The 23,089-nt window shown below is 36.9% G+C and overlaps 1 protein-coding gene across 1 annotated transcript; it reads left to right on the forward strand.

The window, feature by feature from the left end:
- Positions 1-5,494: 5,494 nt before the first annotated feature.
- On the forward strand, positions 5,495-21,378 carry ASIC5 (acid sensing ion channel subunit family member 5). The gene is made up of 10 exons (XM_027676863.1): positions 5,495-5,534; positions 9,049-9,355; positions 11,290-11,521; positions 12,641-12,760; positions 13,755-13,904; positions 14,464-14,611; positions 16,093-16,149; positions 18,001-18,169; positions 20,450-20,541; positions 21,179-21,378. Exons 1-10 carry the CDS (start codon positions 5,495-5,497, stop codon positions 21,376-21,378), a joined length of 1,515 nt encoding a protein of 504 aa, XP_027532664.1.
- Positions 21,379-23,089: the final 1,711 nt, after the last annotated feature.

Below are 23,089 nucleotides of genomic sequence, written 5' to 3' on the forward strand. Positions count from 1 at the left end.
TGTGTGGGGCTCGCTGTCTAAAACATTAGTCCGATGAGGACGGGTAAGTAAGAACAACCTCCTATAAATTGTTATGAATCCAACAAGATTGTGCATTAGAAGTTACCTGTTCTCTCTACCCAGATCTCAAGTTCTCCTACGTGAAATCACTTATGGAGAAGAAAAAATGCACACACCAGGGGTTTGGACAGTGTCACCCATTCTACTGTCCAAACTGTCATTCTGATTACAAAATCATCACAGATCAATTTGTTTTCCTAATGTTTGTTAACTTGAAGAAAGAGCTCAGAGAACTCCTGGCTGCAAACAAGTGACGCTTGAAGCTTCCCAACACTGTTGTCCCATAATTGCAGACTAGGAGTTACTCAGCACACACGGCTTCTACCTACGTAACAGTGGCTGCAGTGAGTCAAAGATCCAAGTAGGTCGTGCCATGCTGAAAGGTTTCTACTAGAAAGTAAAAGAAGTCTTGGGAAGAGATATTAAAACAAAAGAAACAAATATTTTAAAATAAAAAATATTCAACAAAAAAACCTCCAACCAAACAAAAAACCCAACAAACTAAAAAGCAAGCTTACAGTGAGATAATTTCCCCAGTATATTTATCTAGCTTCCCAGTGTTGATAGCCTAGGACTTCCTAAGATATCTGTGACCTTGCATTTAATAACCCTTCTGTGAATCCACAGCCTGCAGCAATGAGTTCCGTAACTGAAGTTCATACCATGTGAAAGAGTATTTCCCTGTGTTAGTTTAAAACTTCCTGCCAAATAATCAAGTAATTTTCATTTCCATTTGGTACTAAGTCACAGTTAATGAGAAGTAAGTGTACTATACCTTTTTAGTCCCAGACACCCTGTTTTACATTTGTGTGGGTTCTATTGTGACCATTGTAAGATGAAGTAATCAAATGGGAAATACCTTTTCTATGTATAGATGCTGCATTGTTAATTCCATAGAATTATAGCGATAAAAGAATTTGCCTCTAGGACAACAAACAAACAACTACAATAGTGAAATGCACTACGGCAGCTACTGGTACATTTTTGTTGACAAGGTACAACTCAAATTGCATAGGTTAAGCCCCCAGTAGCCTAAGCCAGAACTTCACTGTGCTGGCTGCTATGCAAACACTGAACAAAAATCTCTTCCTCACCCAATTTAATAATATAACAAGAGGAAGACAGGTGAATAAAGACACATAAAAGGAAGGTGAAGGGGAGAAAATAAACTTGGCACCAAAACATGTCCTCTACTGAAATAAGTGTTTTGTGATTTTCAAAACTAGACTTGCTATTTAACTAGCATTTGAAATTAACAGTTGGTTTTAAGAAAACTAAAATTTAGTGACTCTGGGCTAAAACAAACAAGCCTAAAGTTGATGCAATATTAATAACCCAATCAGACATTTGTACCTGGGGGAGGAACAGAGCTCAAGGTCTTGCAAACTACAAACAAAGAGACGAGATAGTGCTGGAAAGATTATTTCTTCTTTTTTTTTTTTAAATATTGCATTTGCTCAAGTTCTTAAACACAAATAACTGTGCCATCACTTCCCAGCATGCTTTTAACTTCCATTTGTGTTTCACACATTCCCCAGCACAACCTCACCCCTGCTGTCTCTCATTTGTGGCTCAGCAGAATGCAGCAGTATTTCTTTCACATTGCACAGTATCTGACTCTGTTAATGCTGGTAGCAAATCTCCTGTCTGATCCAAGCTGTGCTTAAAAAGGACCTCTTCTAAGATTACCACTGGTTCATCCTACACCTGTATTTTCTAAATATACAGCACTCATGTTGATTGTGCTTTTGCAGATTGCCTGAGAGCTGTACTCCAACGGTGAAGCAGCCGGCTCTCGGAATTATCCCAGAGGAACCATTTATCTTCCTCATGTTCTGACTGATAACTATTCCCCAAGTATGAAGAAAATGATCTTTCACTGCTATTGCCAAAACACCATCCATTCATCAGTGAAATGCATCAATATCAGCCAGAAATATAAGCTTAGGAAAAACATGCCACAGAGTTGTCCCAAGGCAAACCTATCTTCTATTAATGCCTTGTAGCCACACATTGCAGGATGCAATTCTTTAGTACAGAATGGCTGAATTCTGATTACCAGTCAGGTATTGCGAAGCCCCATCTTGGAGCCATAAGCTACTCCCAATGCCTCCACGTGGCTCAATTCGTGCTGCTGTTTATTCCATGGCACATGGCTGGCAAGTGCAAAGGGCTGGTTGAGGACAAATGCTGATAAAAATTTGCTAATCTCATCCTATTCAGTATTATCATTAACAGCTGGGATGGTGGAATAGGTTGTATATTTCTTAAACTGACAAAAGAGAACAGCCTGAAAGGTGTAATAGCATGCTGGCTGATGGGAGCTAGAATTCAAAATTACCTTAATGCTTTGAAATTAATAATGTGCATCTTCAATAATGCAAAGAGCAGTACTTTTGAACTTCAGCTGTGATAACCAAACTAGCAAGTAAGAAATTGTTTAGAAATTAGCTGCATGTTTCAGTTACTAAAAAATAACATGTTAACCAACAAAAGGCAAAGCTGTGAAAAGAGAAAATTTTATACCAGCATTTTTAAATGGAAAGTTTCTACATTGCACAGAATCCCTCCTTTCTATCCAGCATCAAAAAGAATTTGTCTGTTATAATATATCCTGGGAATCACTCTTCAAGACAGATGAAGACCTCTTGGCAAGGGTTTAGAAGAGGATGGCAAGAACAATGAACGTTTGATGTAGAAAATATGCCCTGTTAAGAGAAATGGAAAGAATTGACCTGTATAACTAAGAGAAGATTGTGAGGCAAAAGTTATAAATACCTTTCTCTCAAAAGGAAGAGTAATAAGCAATTTTCAATATACAAGGGGATGGGAAAAGGAGGAACTAGTTTAAATTATGGCAAGATAACATAGACATGAGAAAACAAAAAGTAAAGAAATTTCTAGTATCTTTAAGCACTAGAAAACAATGATGAGAGGTCACAATTTCTCCAGTCATAGCTGATTCTTCCTTTATGCAGAAAGACTCAATGAGTCCTCACACCCTCTTTGAGGCCCTTCTTTTGCAGACCCCTCCACCTCCCTGCCCCCCCATTGCTGAATCCAATGGGAGTACATGCTTTGAAGGAAGGAGCAAGATAGATGCTTGCATGTACAGTTAGTTACCAGCATTTGCCATAAAATGGCAATGACAATACATTATAACAACCCAGATGGTGATCACTTCATTTTTTTCTGTTTTCCCTTTTTTATTGCTAATATTGTTTGTATGAGTTAAGTAAAAGTAGTCGCAGTCTGCTATATTACCAAATGCATTACTTCTTCTGTCTTAAAAGTGGATAATATTTGAGATGTTTCTATCAAAAAAGAGAGCTAAGCAAAACATCAGAAGCATTAATATTGAGAAAGCACTTACAGAGAGTCTCATGCAATGAAACAGGAGTTCGAAAGAAACACTTCAACATTTTCTGAAAAAAAATTGTCCAACAAAAGCTAAATATGCACCAAATACCTACTTGTGTGTGCGTGTATTTTCTCTCAGCAGCCGATAAGAATTCTTAGAAGACATTTTGCTGCAACCAGGCTATAAAGTATTAACTTTATCAGTAACACATTATCTATTTGTTTTAGGAAATAGCTATGTAGTTATGCTGGCTGCAGCATTATTTTTTAATTTAGCACCGTAAGAGAAGACCTGAACAGCACTGACTTCAAATAACAGTTTGAGTACAGAATTCATGGTATGTGTGAATACAAAAAATGGCAACCGCTTCTGTCATCGGCTGGTTTTCCTAATCTTTAGTGCATTAAGTATTAGGGAATGTGTGGTTTAGATAACCAGATACATACTGCTAGGAGTGAGTGGACAGACCAAACTGCCTGTGATCAATTTACAGCCTGAAAGCTGTTTGTGCAAGCCATTTGGGAAGGATGAACAAACACAAGATTGTTGGTCTTCGCCCCCTAGTGTTTGCTTAAGAATTAATGTAAAACAACCATAAAAGAAAGAATATTTAAAAAATTAATTTCTTAGGTAAAACACAACAGGACAACACAAGCCTTGTTCATCTAAAGTATTATATAAGCATAAAAACTCTTTGTAAGACAGCAACGCAGGTTTGTTTTTTTTTTAAAGAAAACAGTACAACAAATAATTTGCTGTATAGAGAGCAACTAACTTACATTTTATGCTTCTTAATTCTGTGCACATAGCAGTATAAAAGATAGACATAATTTATTTTAAGAACTCAGGCTTGGGTTCTGTGAATTAGAGTGGTTTGTATTAATAGGACTCAATGGATCTGCAGCACTTGGCAACTGCTCAGCAGAGCATTAGTTGTGGTTGAGTTAAATACAGATGTTGAAAAACAGTTTTTTGTTAAGCACTTCACTGCTTGAGTGAACACATGTATGGTGCAAAGTTTTCCCTAGCAGCAGCGACAGACAGAGCTGGGAATTCCAAGAAGCTGAATACAGAAATCTTGTCACACAGGAATAACTAAATGGAGTTCAGTGCTTTACCTTGCTTCTTGTACCATTAACAATACAGCCAGAAAACAGTCAGTAAACAACTAGGCAGTGGGGCACCAAGGAGCCAAGCTAATACAACTGATAACCCAGGAACAGTGTAGGTGATCAAGTGGACTATTACTAACAGAGAAAATGAAATAAGAAGATCAGAGAGGGAATGTGAAGTGGCGGGGTTTTATTATTTCCTAAAGCATTAATCAAGTGCATCCCACTGAATTTTCTGATACTTTTATTCTCTTTTACTAGATATTCAGTTCTTTTCTGGAAACAAATTTCAAACAAGATCATATTGCGCATCTAGCACAAAAGCAGTCTCTGTCCTTTTTCATAAGGAGTTGCTGGAATGATTGACTTTGCATGTATTTTCATCCTCACCCACAGGGTTAGTTCTCAGGAATAACAGCTCTTTTTTGCTAAGTCCTCAAGAACATGAAATCTGTAGCTGGTTATGAAGACAGCTATTCAAAGTGTGGTTGAACTGCATCCTGCTGCTGGTGGGAACCTTGTGGTAGGCATTTATTGCCCTCCAGAGCAGGAAGAGCTCCTTATCTACTTCAAGAGAAGCTATTCACTTCTGAACAGCACAGTATTTTAGTGAAGATAATTGGTCTTTCTAAAGCAAAAGGGAAAAATATGAAAGAAATTTGCAAAGTGATGCAATACACAAGACAAGCCTGAACTTGTACTATTATTAGCATATTATGTATTTGAAATGTATATAAATGTGTACATCTGATCCTGTAATAAAAATAATCTTTTCTTTACATTGCAGACCATGTTAATGAAAGGTAAAACATAGCAACCCTGGCTGGTAAATTGCCCAGTCTTATGTGTAATCGAGTATCACCTCCCATTTAGTTTTCTATAAAAGCCATTACCTACCAGTGGTCACAGTGATAAGGCAGCTTGTTATCCATTCCTTCCTTACTGAAATAAGCACAGCCACATGGACCAGCTTGGGAGATTCATTCAATCAGATGCTAAAGGTAAGTGACTAGGCATATTAGAGCGCTTTACCAAGACTATTTGTAATTTTGTCCAAAACTAGCAGTGGTGTACCTTTTCAAGATATGAAGAAGAAGGGAGAGATGAAAAAAGCTTGCAGAGAAAGATTTGTACACTTACCTAAGAAATGAAAAAAATCTTTAGCTATTGGTCCTTTATGTATTTAGAATAAAGCTAATTCAGTTTTAACTAAGCCATCGCTTCTCTTAATGATACCACACTAGAATAATTTTTAGATCAAGGTAAAGAGGAAATCAGATATCTATCTGATAGACTGACTAAGCCTTGCACAGAAGCCACATACAACCTTCCTGAAATAACTCTTCTCAGGTAAGAGCTCTGGCTGAAGATAAGTGACCTTTTAAAAAGCCATTCTTTTTAATGTAGTAATTAATGAAAATCCAAACACAATTAAATATTGAGAATACAAAAATAAAAATGTTGTACCTTATTTCTGCTAGAACTTAGCTTCTAGTTCTTCCCACTCAGTCCTGTCACATCTTTTTCCCCACTAGATCAAAGAGTCTATTCCCATTATCTATCAGTGACCTATACAAGAAGTTATAGATGGCGACCAGTTGCCTGCTGACTGAAGTTTAAAAAAAACTTTAAATCCAATTTATAGCTTTAAAATTAAAGATACTGTGAATTGCTGAGGGGTGAATTTCTCTATACCCATATAACTATGTGAATTTCTATTTCTATTTGAATTTCTATAAGCCTATAATAGTATGTCCCTGTATCCCTGGTTATACATGCAGGGAAGTAATTTTTTCTTTAACAATATTGACTAGAAAATCAAGTTTTCTGACTAACCGTGATGGTTCTCAGGGCTTTTCCAGTAATCAGTGTTTCCTGAGGCAAAGTATCTGCAGTATCATCCTGAACATATGAGCTACCTTACTAGTGCTTACATCCATGTTCTATATTTGGCTCCAAACTTGTGGTTTGCTCCTGCACCTGGATTCCTCTATTCCTCGCATTTAGTTACCTCCTTGATTTTTTACTTATCCATACCATTTGAATCCTCTATAAATATTGGGTTTATCCACACATTTGACAATTATTTTTGCAGTACCTATATTAAATATACTTTCTATTGTTACTAAAAGAACCTTATTGTCTATGTGTCTAAGGTCTTGCAAGAGTTTACTGTCTATCTAGCAGCAGCTTGGATACTCTAACCCACTTACAGCTAGTTCAGCTGTGTTAGTTACACAGCCTTAGTCCAGACACACACTGCTTAAGTTTTGCACAGCACAGGATGTGAAGACCTACCTATAAGGGGAAGGAAAGGTTAATAATTTATAATCTCACACTCATCCATTATTGTGGTGTATTATTTTACTATTCACTAACAGACACCTGGAATAACCACTCTATTTTTAATTACATGCCACTGGAATGTACCTATTCCTCATAAATGGACCAAATCTCAAATAAATGGCTAGTCCCAACTTACAAATTTGATACCATTTTCCAATCCACACTATGTGAGAAATTTCACACCAGAAGTCTACCATTTGACCCTACTTGGAGTAGTTAAAAATAATTTTTCTTTCCTTTTTTTTTTTAATTATAGCATTTGCTAAAGAAATCTGAAAGTAGAATAAGGATTCTTTATGACACACAGTAGTGCTAATTCCTGTTGTGAGACAGTAATGAAAGCAGCAGTATGCCATTAGATAATCTTACACATTAAAAGCAAAATTTTTGCAATCAGCTAAAACATCATTTCTACTTGCTACTACTTACTGTAGTAGCTATGCACTAGAGCTGAAATACAGTTTAGTTACATATTTGCATAGATTCAAAGTTACACTTCTGCTGATTAAGATAACTAGAGTTTTTTTGATGGCAATGGACTTTTATGTAGGGATATTGTATCATGCTCTTACCTAGCACAGTGCATATAAGAGGAATAAACACAACACTATCCCTGGAGAAAAGAGTCTGACTTACCTGTGGTTTCTTGTTGGAGCCTACAGGCAGCAGATGCAGATATATGTTAGGAATGTACTTCCCTCCACTCTTATTCAGGGAATACGCAAAGAGCTCGTCCCACTGCACACATCTGGTGAGAGAGAAGCCTAGAGCTAAACCAGAAACACCCTCCATTACAGCACGATGTACAAACCCACACGACTGAATGAATTTGCAGTAGGGTCCAATAGTCACTAGAGCTAGGAGAGAAACTTTCGAACAGTTTTCTAGCAGAAACTGGGTCACAGTAAATTATGCGATATTAATCAAAGTTCTTGCACAGATCTTAAAAGAACAACATAAAGAAAACACTTTCCCTCCAGAAACATTTTGAAATCCAACACTGTCTGGGATTTCATTATCACAGTCTAGAAGCTGTGAACCAAAGCAACACCCCTGAATACTGATGTGGTGACGATGTGGCTGCTGTGGCTTTGGCAGATGACTCTTAATCCCTTTGTTCCTTTGCTCAGCTGTAATACCCTCAAGTAAATCAGTCTTACAAAGGATATATTCTCTTCCTACCACACACACACACTATTAAACCTAATTTTTTGTTAAAAACAGAATTAGGGAAGCATTTAATTGCTGTTAAACAATTTCCAGATGCTATTTATTATTGTCTCACAAACTTTTTTTGATTTACTGTTCTTATGGACAATGTCAAAATAAAGTAGTGGATAACAACCTGTAAATGAAGCCTTTTGCAAACAGACTGGTCCAATTACGGTAAGAGGAAGGTCTCATCAAGTTTCCCTCATTTGGATATTTTGGGGGAGAAAATGAAGTTTAAATCCATGTCCAAAAGATTATGCAGCATCAAACGTAAGAAAATTACTGCAGTTCCAGGTATTGATTATATTCATTATTGTTATAGCTCCTAAACTTAGCTTTAACAACAGTTTGGATGTTGGTTTTTTATTTTTAAAAACAGTCTATAGAAACTTGGGGTAAACCAAAACTAAACCCATTCCTGTTTCAAAGTTATGGAATCAGACAAGTATGAATATAAGAAAATGAGAGTAGTTATTCTTTTGAACCTGTACCCTTCCAAGGGTTGTTCTAAAACTTTTAATAGTGAAAAAGTGAAATTCCCTTTCATATCATTCCATGTAATTCCTTTTTTTACCTTATTTCTCAGATCATCTGTGAAGGGCCAGTCCTTTAATGGGTGGTTACTGTAAAAGTCAGATGCTTCATTTTCACAGTAAGTTCACAGCAACCCATAGGTTTAGATCACTGAGGTATGCCAAAATCCAATCTTTTTCCAAGAAATGGAACTACTTTTTTATACTGAAGTGCTTAAACATTTGTGTGCTTGAAATATTGCAAGATATAGTATGTACTCAGGGCAGTACTGAGCTCATGTCTTAGCACACAACTCTTCCATCCTCACAAGCAAGTAAAGAGAGAATTTATAATTAAAGGGAAATTTTACATCTGCTTTTCCTTTCTTAAGTGATGGTTAAATGCTAATTTTAGAAAAGTGTTTTCACTTTGTTCCATATTCAGGAATATGGGAAAAGATACGGTTGTGTTTAATAAAGAAGCTGATGCCACATTTGGAAGACAGAAGGAAGTATCATCACGAGTTTGCCTCATCCACTTCTTTTCATGGCGTGCACAATATTGTTCAAACACGGAGCAAGACTCGCAAAGTGCTGTGGCTGCTTGTACTCGCAGGCTGTCTTGCTGTTGTTATTTGGCAAATCTGCAGTCGCTTCATCTACTACTTCAGCTGGCCAACCACAACTACAGTGGTGGTTCAGTATGTGGAAGACATCCAATTTCCTGCTGTGACTTTTTGCAACTTAAACAGGTAACAGTTGTGTTTGTTGTTTGCTCTTGAGAGGTAACACATCTTTATCTGAAAGCAGTCAGATTGCACAACTCACTTGGACAAATCACATAAAACAAGGAAAATATGGCTCTGAGGGGCATGTCTTCCACACCAACACAGGAGATTTAAATGAAGATGAAAATACGAGACTTGATTAAGGAAGATTGTTTCTATAATCTTCCCCTTTCTTCAGATGAGCAACTGCATGACAGATTTTTAAGTTTCAAAACAGAAGTTGGAATAGAAAAATCCCTCTGGTGGGGGTGTTCTTATGTAGGAGTGTTACTTCTACAGTGTAACTAAGGGACAATCATCAGCCACATCCAAGTTAAAAATAAGAGACAAGATTTGGAAATAACTTGAAACGGAAACTTCATACAAAGGTAGAAATCTTAGGCAAAATAGATAACTTTTTTTTCAGAGTTGCTCAGCCTTTAGAGTTCCAGCTGATGTCTGTGTTTTTTGCAGAAGGGAAGCATTTGGGTTGTTTGGAAGTCATGTATCTAAGCAGGAACTTCACTACAGATTTCTACATTTGAAGACAGTGGCCAAGATTGAGATGCAGCCACTTTGAAAATAATGTAACAAACCTAAGGCCTGATTTTTAGTGCAAATATGTAATTCAGTAACAGTTTTAGAAATACAGAAAGTTTACCCACATTTTTTCCTCACAGATTGTAAGTTTTCTTTTCTTCTACCTTTTACTGGCAGAATCAGCTGAAAGTCCAAGCCTGAAATGCCTGGAGCTGTTCTGCCTCACTATGCCACCTTATCATTGCCCTGCATGAAGCAATCCTGGGTTATAACTGCACAACAGGCACTGCAGGTAGAAGTCCCTCTGATTGCAGTGTGCTGGCTGTTACAAAAATGCCTCACTTCTTGTAATTATAGTGGCAGCACATTGTAAACTGAGCATGGCAGTTTTCCATCTAAGCAACAGTTTGCTGCCATATCCATCTGCCATTCACGCTGTGCTTATCCTTCCCTCCTGTTTTCAGTAACCAGATTTTTTTGTTAGCAGGAAAAAGAGGCACAGGACTCTCTTTGTCTATACTTTTTGACTCAAATTCAGTTGTGAAGAGTTGTTCCTACTAATTCTCCTTAAGTTGGAACATCAAGATCCATTATACAAACATACCGATACATTTTTAAAAATAAGATTAGAAAACTGTCAGTTCTAAAGGACATGGCATTGTAGTCTCATTTGTGTTTATTCTCTTTTCAAACTTATAATTTCTGTAAACCCTTACTTTACTTAATAAAGAACTTCAATGCTGTACATCAGGAAAGCACCTACAATGTCTCATCATGTTTTTGAGATTTTTCACGTGGATTCAAGGAGTAAGAATCATCCTTGGTTTATACCACTGTGTCACCAGTCACAGAGCTCATGGGAAGGTAGACTGTATCTACACTGGGTTGTAGTTTACCTTAGTAAAGCAGGTACAGGAGATTACTGCAGACGCACTTAGAATTCAAATTTCCAAATGAAGGAAGACAGTCTTCTTTGAAAGGAATAGCTCCTCCCAGCTAGTTTCCCATATGTAAATGCAATTTTTCAGCTTGTCATCAGTTCTAATGCGAATTAGCTTATGCGAATGGCTAATCTATTTAGGGGAGTTGGGGTTTATTTTTTTTTAATAAACAACCACACACAACAGAAATGTTTCCAACATGACTGACCAGAATAGCCATGGGAAGGTGTCCATTTTCTGTTTCCAGATATGGAAGATACATTCCTAAAGATGGAGACTTATTCATGTTGTAGAGATCAAAGTGCAGCCTCGTGGGCAAGAATCACTTATAGTTTGCAAGCAGACAACAAATCACGTCACAGTTTTGTCAAGAGCAGTCTAGAGATCAGTCCTGTAACTGCAGAACTCTAAGCAATTCTTTCTCCTTCTCACTGACAGGTTTCAAGCTCATGAAGTAAGCAACCTCAAAATAATTTTTTTTATTTGGAACATTGTGTCTGCGATTCTCCAAAAATTTGTTATGGAAGATAAATATTCTCAAGAGTTAAATGATTTCCTTGCTGGGCACCAGAACTTCAGCATCAAAGAGTTTACAAGGAAAAATGGGTTTTATCTGAACAGCAGCACATTGCTAGAATGTGATTTTTTTGGAAAGCCATGTTACCCACAGGTAAATATGTTTGTTTTACTAAAACAGTAGCATGGAGGGGAAGGGGATATATTCTTACAGTCAACTTGGGACATCTAGCTTTGCCAGCTGCTCCCCTTGTGTTCCCTTTACAGTCAAACAATGCAGAAAAAAAGCCTGCTCTAAGTTACCTGAGGGTCTCGATTCTCACACTGACTGCAGAGGCAGCCTGATGGACTCCCTGAGCTGTAACATGGAATTTCAGTTTCAATTGCTCTATGCCCAGTGCCACTTCTGCACAAACAGCAGCCTTTGAAAGCCGTCATACCTCCAGGCTATAACTAACAGCCTTTCCCATCAATGGCCTGTATTGAAGGACAGTTTGAATGGAGTATTTTGCATGACATGATTCAAGAATATAGACAGCCAAGGTAACTATATGCAGAGTCCATAAGAATTTTAAATATTCACATGAAAGTAGCCCAACATTGGGAATTTTGGACAACAGCCAAGAATATGATCATCCCATTTTTATGTTGATTCTTCTATAAAGCAATTCCCAACTTAAATAGAAAATGTGAAAAGTCACTCCTTTATTCTCTCAGTTTAATTTAACCTTTAGATATGCTGTAGCTTTTAAAATTTAACATTGGAGACTTGTCTTAACTGAAAAACCCCAGTGCTAGTAACTAAAACTAAAGCAATGAGATGCAGTCATATTAAATTATGAGGTGGCTTTGGCAAAAATGCAAATATGGTACTTTCATATGTAACATGACTTCCAGTTTGAAACAATCTTCACTAAACAGCTAATGAAAAAATTAAACAAGTTGTTGTTGAGTATATAATTTCTATATAAAATAACGGGCACTAAGAAAACACAGAACCTCATTAAATTATTTTGAGCAGCTCATATGTATTAATAAACAATGTGAAATTTCTCCTTTGAACTTCATTTTCTATAGAAAGAGGTGAAATATTTTTGAATATTTCCATCAATTACCACTTTTCTGTTTGTAATACTGAGGACTGCCTTCGGGGGAAAAAAAACATCAAAAAACCCCAACAACCCCCGTAGTCCCTCTCTTGAATTGTAATTCACCAGGGAAACTTCGAGTGTTCTTTCCTTATTTCACTCTTCCCTATTTTCCTTTATTGAAGGATTTTGAACATGTTTTCACTGAATATGGAAACTGCTTTACTTTTAATCACAATGATCTTTCAGCAAGAAGAGTGAGTTTGTCTGGAAGAGGCTTACATTTGCTTTTTGATGTCCAACAGGTACAGCTACCCTAAGGATTATAAGCAACAAATCACATCATTAACTTCTAAATTAGTGGAGGGTTTTGCTTTTTTGTTTGTATGTTCATTTTGGGTTTGGTTTGGGGTTTGGGTTTGGTTGGTTTTATATAGACCTTCAGAATTTCATGCACAAAATTCTATATCAAGACTATTTCCAAGTGAGAGGGTATTTTAAAAGGAAGGCCAAATACAGATTTAAAAAGTCAGAATTATTATTTACTCTGTCCCCAGCTAAGGGGTTCTGAAAATTGTGAGTGAGCATATAAATGCACAATTCATCTACAACTGAAACATGACATCAGAGCAGTGATTTAATTTTATACAAGCAGTTTAGGATAACATCACTTCATTTTATATAATGGCCCAGTAGGTAAGGTCATATGATGCCAGTGTCTAAGTAGCACTGAATTTTAGTTGCAGCAGCAGCTGCAAGTGCTCAGTGCCAGCCAAGACCTGGTCTTTGCACTGTAAATAGTTTCTGACATTAGAATTGTCTTTGATCAACAAAAAGCAGAAAACAGGGAATATCACCCTTGTGAGATCAGGGAAGAAATCTAAAATATGGACTGATAAATGACTTAGACATTCACTTTTGTTCTTTAGGAAGTACGAGTCAGGAGTGAAAGGTTCTGAAGAGAACAGTGGAAATTCTGCTGAAATGCGGCAGGTAGTTGCAAGTAAAGGGAATAAATATCCAAGATATGAGTAAATGCTCATCTATGCCTTCTAGCTTTTGAAATTAAGTGATGCCAAAAGGAATAAAAAACTTGAAAGTTTATAGTCACTGGAAGGAAACCCACAGAGGTAATGAACAAAGGAAATTCAAGTCAGTTTGCTTCCATACTTTCCTGTTAATTGCCAAAAATATGACTAGAGATACAAGACTTGATAGCTTAGTACCACATTAAGTATAGCTAAAGCTTCGGATAGTAAGCAAAGGCAGAACTATTTTAAATAATTCTTTTTGTATCAGGACCAATTCACCGATGAACCTGCTCTTGGTTATACTGATGCTGGAATAACTTTTGTTATCCATTCACCCCAAGAGCTTCCACGCTTCGATGGTTTAGGTTTATTAACACCAGTCGGCACGCACGCACAGGTCACAATTCGCCAACTGAAGGTAAGGACTTTGTCCATTATCTGGAAGTAGCGGTCTCTACTGTCTCTAATTCTCTTCTGAACCAATGACAATGTTGGAATGTAAAATATTTATCATGCCTAAGTGCCTCCTAATAATATTTTCTCCAGACAAAAACAGATTACTGCTGTTTTGGAGAGGATGTCACTGGTCTTCCTAATTTGTCTCTATCAAAGTCAGCCTTTCTTTCCTATCACCTTACAGTCTCACTGACATTTAATGACACAAGGACATCACAGCATTTCCCCATCAACACATTCTGTTCCCGTTAAGGGTGTCTCAGATTCCTAGTGGAATCCAAGTGGAATGGACCACCGTTTTGCACTAGGCTGTCTGATCAGGCCCTACTTTTGCTGTGACAGAGAGGAGATGATTTTTTTTAATCCCAAGAGCACAAACTAACTGCCTCCAATTAAATCACAATGTTACTGTTTATGTCTTCAACAGGCTTCCTTCAGCACTTTAAAATGTGAGAAAACAATATCTAAATTTAAAACAGAGACAAAAAAAAATTTCATCTTTTGTTATTATTACCCTACAGTCAATTATCCAAGAATACCCATGGGGAGAGTGCAAGCCTGATATAAAGCTGCAGTACCACAAGATTTATAGTACTAATGGATGTTTGCTGGAATGCAAAGCCCGGTACATACAGGACTGGTGTGGCTGTTTGCCATTCATTCTTCCAGGTATTTCTCAGGAGTACCATCATACCAGACACTGATCATCTTCCTAGGAGACCTCACATTCTATTGAACAGTGAAGGAGATGGAGCACATGTTTGGTGGATTCCTACAGCTGGGATTAATTAAAATTCCAAGAAAAGACATTTGGTCAACTCTAGACCTAGCATCTGGCTCATTGTCTATTCTTAGGATACAGTCCAAACAAGTGGAAGAAAATATTATGCCTCAGGAGTGTAAGACAAAGTCTATAGTCTTCAATATGACTTCCCAAAGAGCTGGAACTATATCCATAAGAAGTCATATATTTTCACATATAGCCCAGAAAAATTATTTTACAGGTGTTTAGCAACCACAGCAGAACTGCTTGCTTGAAGACCAAATCTGAGGTCCTACACATGAACATGGAAATAGCCTGGCACCAGAATAGGGCTCTGCAAAAGCCAAAAGGCTGTGTGGAGCCTTCTAATCAACCTCAAATGCAGGGTGTATGCTGTAATACTCCTCTCAAGAATACAGGCACTTTAATCACTCCAGACATGTAAAGCAGTAACACTGAGCACACCTTTTCAGAATTAAATGTAATGATAATATTATCATCCCTCCTTAAAGCAAGAACTAGATCACAAATCTCTGCTGTTGCCGATATTTTGTCACTAGTGGAAAAGAAAGCCACTAGTTCATAAGAAAAGCCAGAAGAAAGCCTGCACTTTCTGACTCGATGTATTTTTTAAATATGCTCAAGCAAGGTAGAATGCTTTTACTAAAGTAGACCCATTAATGCATAATCTTTAGCCTGCTTGTTTGAGAACCTTTTGGAAAGGTGGTTGGCAGTCTTCTGGAAAATGTCATGGAAAGGGTTTTGAGAAGACAATTAAGCCTGGGGCTCCTATACCCAGGGTGAGAGCTGCACACAACAACAATTAGATAAAGGAGAGTAATGCTGTGTGCTAAACTTCTACATAACATTTCCATGTGAGGGAAAAAATCAGGGTGAACCTGAGGACATCTGAAATCTGAAAATTTTGCTATTAGCTCAGGGTACTACCTTACCCCTTACTTACATGTCCAAAAAACTCTTACATGAAGTTCAAAACTTCTGCAGAAACTCATGGGATGTAATCATATATCAAATCTACCTCACTTGTTTTTTTTGTTTGTTTTTTTTTTATTTGCACTAGGAAAATCAGAAATTCCTGTCTTTAGCAAGCTAACACAAAGAGTGAGCCACAAGCTTAAAGGTAGTACTGGCTGGTACATATAATGAAGATGTTTGCTCCAAAAGCAGCCTCCTGGCTTGGTCTGTTTTCTCTTTTCCCTGTGTACCCATTCTGGTGTTGACAACTGCACTGTGCCCAGCTGAATTAATTTCTCAGTGATGAGAAGTGATGAACAGGCTCTGATGACATTACATTTCAGTTTAGTACAATTAGAGCTAAGGGTTAGATTGTTAATTTAGCTTCCTAAAGCTTGTTATTTATTTTTAGGAAATGGAACAGAATGTGACTTGCTGAAGTTTTACAAATGTGTTTATCCAGCAGTCTGTAAGTAATAACTTTATATTCATGTTTTCTAAGCCAGTTCCAAATAGTAGACAATATTTATCAATTAAAACAAAATACTGAAAGTAATCTGAAATGGAGTACATCCCAGTTCATTTACTATTTTGAAAACAGAGACCAGACAGAGAATGATATATATGCCCAATTAAAAAAAAAAAAACAACAAAAAAAACCACCAAACAACAAACCAACAAACCAAACCAAAATCACAAAAAAAACCGCTCCCAAAAATAACACCGCCCCAACAAACAAATAGAAGAATTCCTTTTCAGCAATGAGAAATGGTTTAAAATGGAAGAACGTTTAATTAATCTGTTTTCAATTACCAAGCCTCTGGCTATCATTTTCACATCTTCGTAGCATCACCTTTCTAGATTCAATCTTGTATTCTTTGTGCAAGAAGAGTGAACAGCACAGTAATAAAAAGTTTGCTAACTGATAAAAATATAAATCACTGGACTTGAAGGTTTTATCTTTTCAAAAGTAAAATGAATTATAAATTTTCAAAGCTCTTCAAATGCAATTCTTTTCCATAAACAAATGATCTGCACATAGTAGATATAAGATCTGTAAGTCACTAGAACAGATATTCTGGAAAATACTGAAAATGGTAACATGACAAGAAACTTCCCATGAACTTGAGAAAGCTTCCCTTTTAATTATTTTGCTTTCTGCTGTGTAACGTGACTCTCTCTTCCCAAAGGAATGAGTGATTAGTAGACTAACAAGTTGGGGGTGGAAGGGGGAACTGTGTAGGGGTTTATTTCTGTTTTGATTAGGTGTGTGCAGCATTCAGGCAAGATCTACTACAGTGAACAATGTCTGTTTTTCCTGTGGCTCTTTTGAAATACATTTCACTGAGTTCACTCTCTTATATAACCTTGATCTTTGAAAGCCTCTCATGATGGAAAGTGGTTTATTATTTTACTTAACTGATATTTGATGACTGAATTTCAAAGAAACTACACAGCAATAAACAAAAATGACCCCAAAGTCCTATCAAGGATTCAGAGCCGGACCCCAGAAGGAACCGGCATCAAAGTACTGTACATGGTGAACCTGGTTTGTAGGTTGTAGGTGTATGGTCCCCAGGATCCCATTTTAGGGGCTGACTCTCCCTTGACAGTGCTGGAGAAGTAAGACATCTGACAACAAAATCTAAAGTGACAGCACACTGATCCAGTATCTGCGGGACCTACTACCACTTTCACGAGCAGCCAGACCTGCAGAATTTTATTACTTTGTTTTGGTATTTGAAGAAACAAAGCTTTCCCTAAGACTCTTAGCTGTCTTGAGCCCAACTATCAAATGGCAGGTAGGGGTTAAGTTATAGTGAATTTAGCTTACCAAGGTTTTTGTATAGTTATCAGATGATAGTAAAATACAACTGGAATTGCTTTGGAAGCCATTTCTGTACATTGAAATGAGATGGGCAGACATCAAGGCATCAAGACCAAGGATATACTCCTAACTATGTAATTAGAAAGCTAGCACAGAACATGGAAATGCTTCTGTTGTCCTATTGTTTAACTGAGGATGAGAAATAATAAGCACACAAAGCCCTGATAAGGCAGAAAGACTTAAAGGTGCTAAATTTCTTTGGAAAAAGTGAGCAAAATATCCCAACCCTTATTATTGGGCATCAGTTTCCCAAATGACAGTTATAAATACTTATTAGTTTCTTGTAAACTGACAAGTATACACTTTTCTCAGGATAATTAACCCATACATTTATCAAAGCCAGTTAAAAGTCATTTAGTAAGTTTTTTCAAAAAATTTTTAAACTGTGCTTTTTTAGAAATATTGTATAAATTTTTTCTCCTGAAATTTCAGATGATATAGAGATAAAAGGATTATGTACAGCAGGAACACACAATTCCACTTGCCCTGCCCCATGTGAAGAAACAGATTATCCCACCACTGTCAGCTATTCAAGTTTTGGAGGAGAAAAAGCCATAAAATATTTTTCTGAGAAACTGAAGAAAAGCCCAGAATACATCAGGTAATCTTGCTTAACACCTTGTCTAATAAAGAAATTATCAATTCCTTTTAATTGTTCTAACAGATAATACAATGAAAATATGAACATAAAAGATATTCTTATGTGTGGTATTAATAACGTTGTCTGTGAGATAATACAATCTTTTAGATAAAACTACTTAAGATTTATACATACATAGATATAATATACTTAGATACACCTAAGACTGTGGATAAGAAAGATACGATCTACTTGTCAAAGAGCATTTAACACAGTTTCATAGACTGAATTGCCTCTTGCTCACAGCTGTAGATCTCAGCAGTACAAAGTAAGTATTAAAGCAGGTGCTACATGAACTCACAGTGTGTACAACATCAAAGTATGTTTATAAAAAACTGCAGAAAATTTGGTTAAGGAAATATTTATGAGTTTCATTGTCTCAGTGACTTCAGTTTCCTCACTTTTGAAGCCATCAGTCTCCAAATGCTTGCATATCTTTATACATGATCAGGAACTATACAAAACATAGAATAGTTTGGATTGGATGGGACCTTTAATGGTCAAGTAGTCCAAGCCCCCCCTGCAATGACCAGGGACATCTTCAACTGTATCAGGTTGTTCAAAGCTACATCCAACATGACCTTGAATGTTTCCAGGGATGGGGCACCTACCATCTCTCTGGTCACCCTGTTCCAATGTTTCACCACCCTCATTGTAAAAAATGTCTTCCTTATACCTAGTCTGAATCTACCCTATTTTAGTTTAAAACCATTACCTCTTGTCTTATATCTACAGGCCCTACTAAAAAGTCTGTTCCCAATGAAGATTATGAAAATTGAAACTGTTGTTATACGCAAAGGATATTAATCCTTTGAGGACATTTTATCTTTGTTGATTATTTTATTGTCTGTAAACATCATAAGTAATCCAGTAATTATTCAATTAAGCAAGTGAACATACTGGACATTCCCCTGTTACCAAGCTTTAACCAATAGGAGTGCAACCCATGCATTAATGAGTACATATTCCAAACTATAAAACATGGAGATCTATTTATTTCTGAAGATGTAAGAAGGGAAAAGTTAAATATTTATTTGGATAGTTCTGCTAGCAACTCCATGACAATGGTACGAATCTTATTAACAGAAGCTATGAGAATAAGATTATTTTTACTAATCAGAGCTACCTGAGTTTTAGAATTATCACCCAAGAGACAGAAGTTATTTTGTATATAAAGTAATTTATTTTCATTATTATTGTTAATGAGCTCATTATCACTGTCAACCCAAGAATCTGTAGCTGTTCACATTTCTGAAGAGTCATAGAATGGTTTGGGTTGGTAGGGACCTTAAAGATCATCTCGTTCCAACATCCCTGCCATAGGCAGGGATACCACCCACGAGATCAGGTTGCTCAAAGTCCCGTCCAATCTGATGTAGAATAATTCCAGGGACAGGGCATCCACACATTCTCTGGGCGCCTTGTTCCTGTGCCTCACCACCCTCACAGTAAAGAATTTCTTCCTAATACCTAATCTAAACCTATCCTCTTTCAGTTTAAAGCCATTCCTCCCTGTCCTATCCCTACATGTTCTTGTGAAAAATCCCTCTCCAGCTTTCTTGTAGGCCCCCTCAATGTGTGGGAAGGCTGCTATAATTTCTCCCTGGAGGCTTCTCTTTCCAAGGCTGAACAGCCCCAACTCTCTACTCTCTCAGCCTGTGTTCATAGGAGAGGTGCTCCTGCCCTGTGATCATCTTCATGGCCCTTCTCTGGACTTGCTCCAACTGAGATTTACCTACTCTCCCATTTTTGCAGCAAGCAAGAATATAATTAGGTAAGCAAGGCTATTAGAGGATAGAACTAAACCTCTGAATATAGGACAAGCACTGTTCTGCACAAACATGCCCATTGAAATAAGCACAATTAAATATGCAGTTGCACATAATCAAGAGGGGTAGACTGCATTTCCAGGCACTTTATATGCTGTAGGTCACAATGCTTGACATTTCCACCCAAGTTTACCTCAGTGACCCTTAAAAAGTACAAGTCTATCTCACAGTACAGACCTAGAGTTACTTTTTCAATATAGCATAAAGATCTACTCCTCTGATAAGCTCCTGTTTTTATTAGGACACTTTGGTTCTTTTCCTTCTCTCATGTAACTGGTTTTGGTAACACTCACCTAATTTTTCATTAAAAGACATCATCAGTCCCCCTGAACTCAGACCATGCTGATAGATGTTGGTAAAAACGAACAGCACTCCTGACTGTCTCAAGTAAACTGTATGTATTTGTCATTAGGCAAAACCTTGTGCATATTGAGATTAAATATCATGATCTGAGCTACAAAATAACACAGCAGCAGAAGGCCTTGACTATATCTGAGTTGCTTGGTAAGTGTATGTTTAATGTTCATTTATTGCTGATTAATAATTTATCTAAAAATAATTTAAAAACCCCACCTTACTAGACTAAAAAAACCAACCTTTTTTATTCTCTCTCCTCCTGAATCAAAGACTATGTAGGCTTCTGAACAAAAATCAATACTTTTAATATTATAATGGTAATAATCATGTCTGTCTCATGGCCATTTTTGATACTGTCACCTGTAATTCTATTAAAGAACCTGTGGTAGGGAGAGCAACTGAGAGTAAGAATTAAGTTTGGCACTAATTTATGGCTATATCACACACAGGACTGTAAGAATAGTGACATTTATGGGATTTAGAGGGGAGAGGGAGAACACGGGGAGGAGAAACAAGGGAACAGTTAAAAAGGCAGGGGAGTAAGAAATATTTTAAGTATCTGTTTCCCAGTAGGATGTCTTGTATTGTACTTGCTTTATTTAGAATTTTCGAAAACACATTAGTCTTCTTCAGTAAACATTCTTAAGAATATTAATTCTGTTTTCCTAAAGTGATGTATTATGTATATTGAATCTATTTAACACTTGAGCCTGGCAGGTTTTGTTTCCTTGCTAGACTAAACTAAATGCTTTGGATGACACGTGTTTATTTCCTTCTATTACAGCCGATGTAGGTGGCCAGCTTGGATTGTTTTGTGGTGCCAGTATGATTACAATCATAGAACTGCTAGAGTATATTTTTACTAACTTCTGTTGGATGTGCATCTTTCTTCTATTGAAGGCTCCTGAAATGCCTCAGTGGAACAACCCATCCCAGAATCAACCAACACATAAGGAAAAAAAGAGGGGAATACAAGAATGTTAGTGACTTGTAGAAGTCCACAACTAATTGGTCTTGCAACTTCCTTTTCTTTTTCAGATCCAAAGGAAAGAGTAATATTTTGCATTGCTCCCTTCTCTGCACTCCTTATTCACCCTGCTTCTTTTATTGTCTAGAACTATTGTACTAAATAACTTTAGAGAGCACTTTGCAAAGTCTCACTTTCCTTCTCATGTAAAGACAAATGTAATCTTTACCTAAAATTTTATTTTAATAAATTAACTTTTTTTTAAGAGCATAGCAAGTGATGCTGACATACAATACAATTTAGCATTTATGACCCAGTTTTTATCTTCTGTATTTTGAGTGACAAGAAATAATACACATACTATATTATCATACACAAGTTTATTGACCACCATAAAGGTGGAGCATTGCTATGCTGAAAAAGCAGGTTCCTTATTAACGATGAAGTCTTTTCTAGTAGGTTCCACTGTTACACATTCCAGTGAAGAATATGGAGGCTTTGCCTAGCAGAATCAAGAATGTCCCTACTAACATGAAATCTACAATGTACTATCTGTTTTTCTGAAACACATCCAAAATATAAGTTTGTCAGCTACTATGGAGAACCACAGGGCATCTGAGTGGATGGCAAGTGAGCAAACATAGGCCACGTTCATTCATTGTCTAATGTCATGAAAGACGATAATAAAGACCAAAGGCTTCATCTAAGTCTTACTAAAAATCAGTGAGTGTAAGAATTCTGTGGCTCTGGTGCTGATTCAGGCTTCCTGAATGTTTACTCCTTTAAAAGTGTTCAGAAAAGCTTCTGTGATTTCGTACATTTGTGTGGGTCTATAGAGCAGTAGTGGTTTAGTCTTACGTTTTTTAAAGAAGACTACAATGAATAAATAAAGTAGTAAGTGTACCTACTAAACAGCCGAGTCCTTAAGGTTAGATATAAAATAATGAAAATAGTACCATTTGGCCATCATTTGTAACAGCTTCCCTTCAACATAAGCCCTAGGATATGCAATTCAGGAAATACAGGAAATATTTTTTGCTTCCTAGAAAGAGATGCCTTGATTTTGTCCTCTAGTTGCAGGCTCGAGAGACCCTAACGTTAAAGATTTTTTGCTCTATTCTTTTTTATTGGTCACTTCGCTTCTGCTGGGACTTGTTCCCCTCACTACTACCAAGCACACAAACATTTGGCTCAGCAGCCGTACAAAAAAGGTCATTGTAACCCCATTGTCCAAGGTGTGTATTGGCCAACACAGAGGAAGAATGGAAAGAATAGAGCAAACATACTGCAATATTTCTCTAAAGACTTCTCCCAGCCTCAAACTGTGGAATTCTTAAGGCAGAAGAAATTATGGGTTTGGAAGTAGGAATCAGGTATTATCTGACTTCTGGATAAAAAGAAAAGCAGAGAAAAGTTTAAACACAGTAATCTAGCACACTTTGTATTTCAGAGATCAAAGTGGTTTGTAGCTATCAATCATAATGATCTTTATTGTTTTGTTTGCTTCCGCTAATAAGGGCTAAATAAAAGAAAATTAGTATTGTAATGACTAAACAAAACTGGTATTGTTTCTGTTCAAAAGTTCAAGCAAAATGAAGCACAGAACATGCTAAAAAGCAGTCAAAAAAAAAGTTCTCAGACAAGGAAGGTACTTGCATCTTTGCTTAGTTTAACAAGACTAAAATGACTTTTGCTTACTCCACTGACTTTGGACAAGGACAGTGGAAA

This window comes from Neopelma chrysocephalum, unplaced genomic scaffold (assembly GCF_003984885.1).
Source record: "Neopelma chrysocephalum unplaced genomic scaffold, ASM398488v2 Primary Assembly neopelma1_42b, whole genome shotgun sequence".
NCBI classification, from domain to species: Eukaryota; Metazoa; Chordata; class Aves; order Passeriformes; family Pipridae; genus Neopelma; species Neopelma chrysocephalum.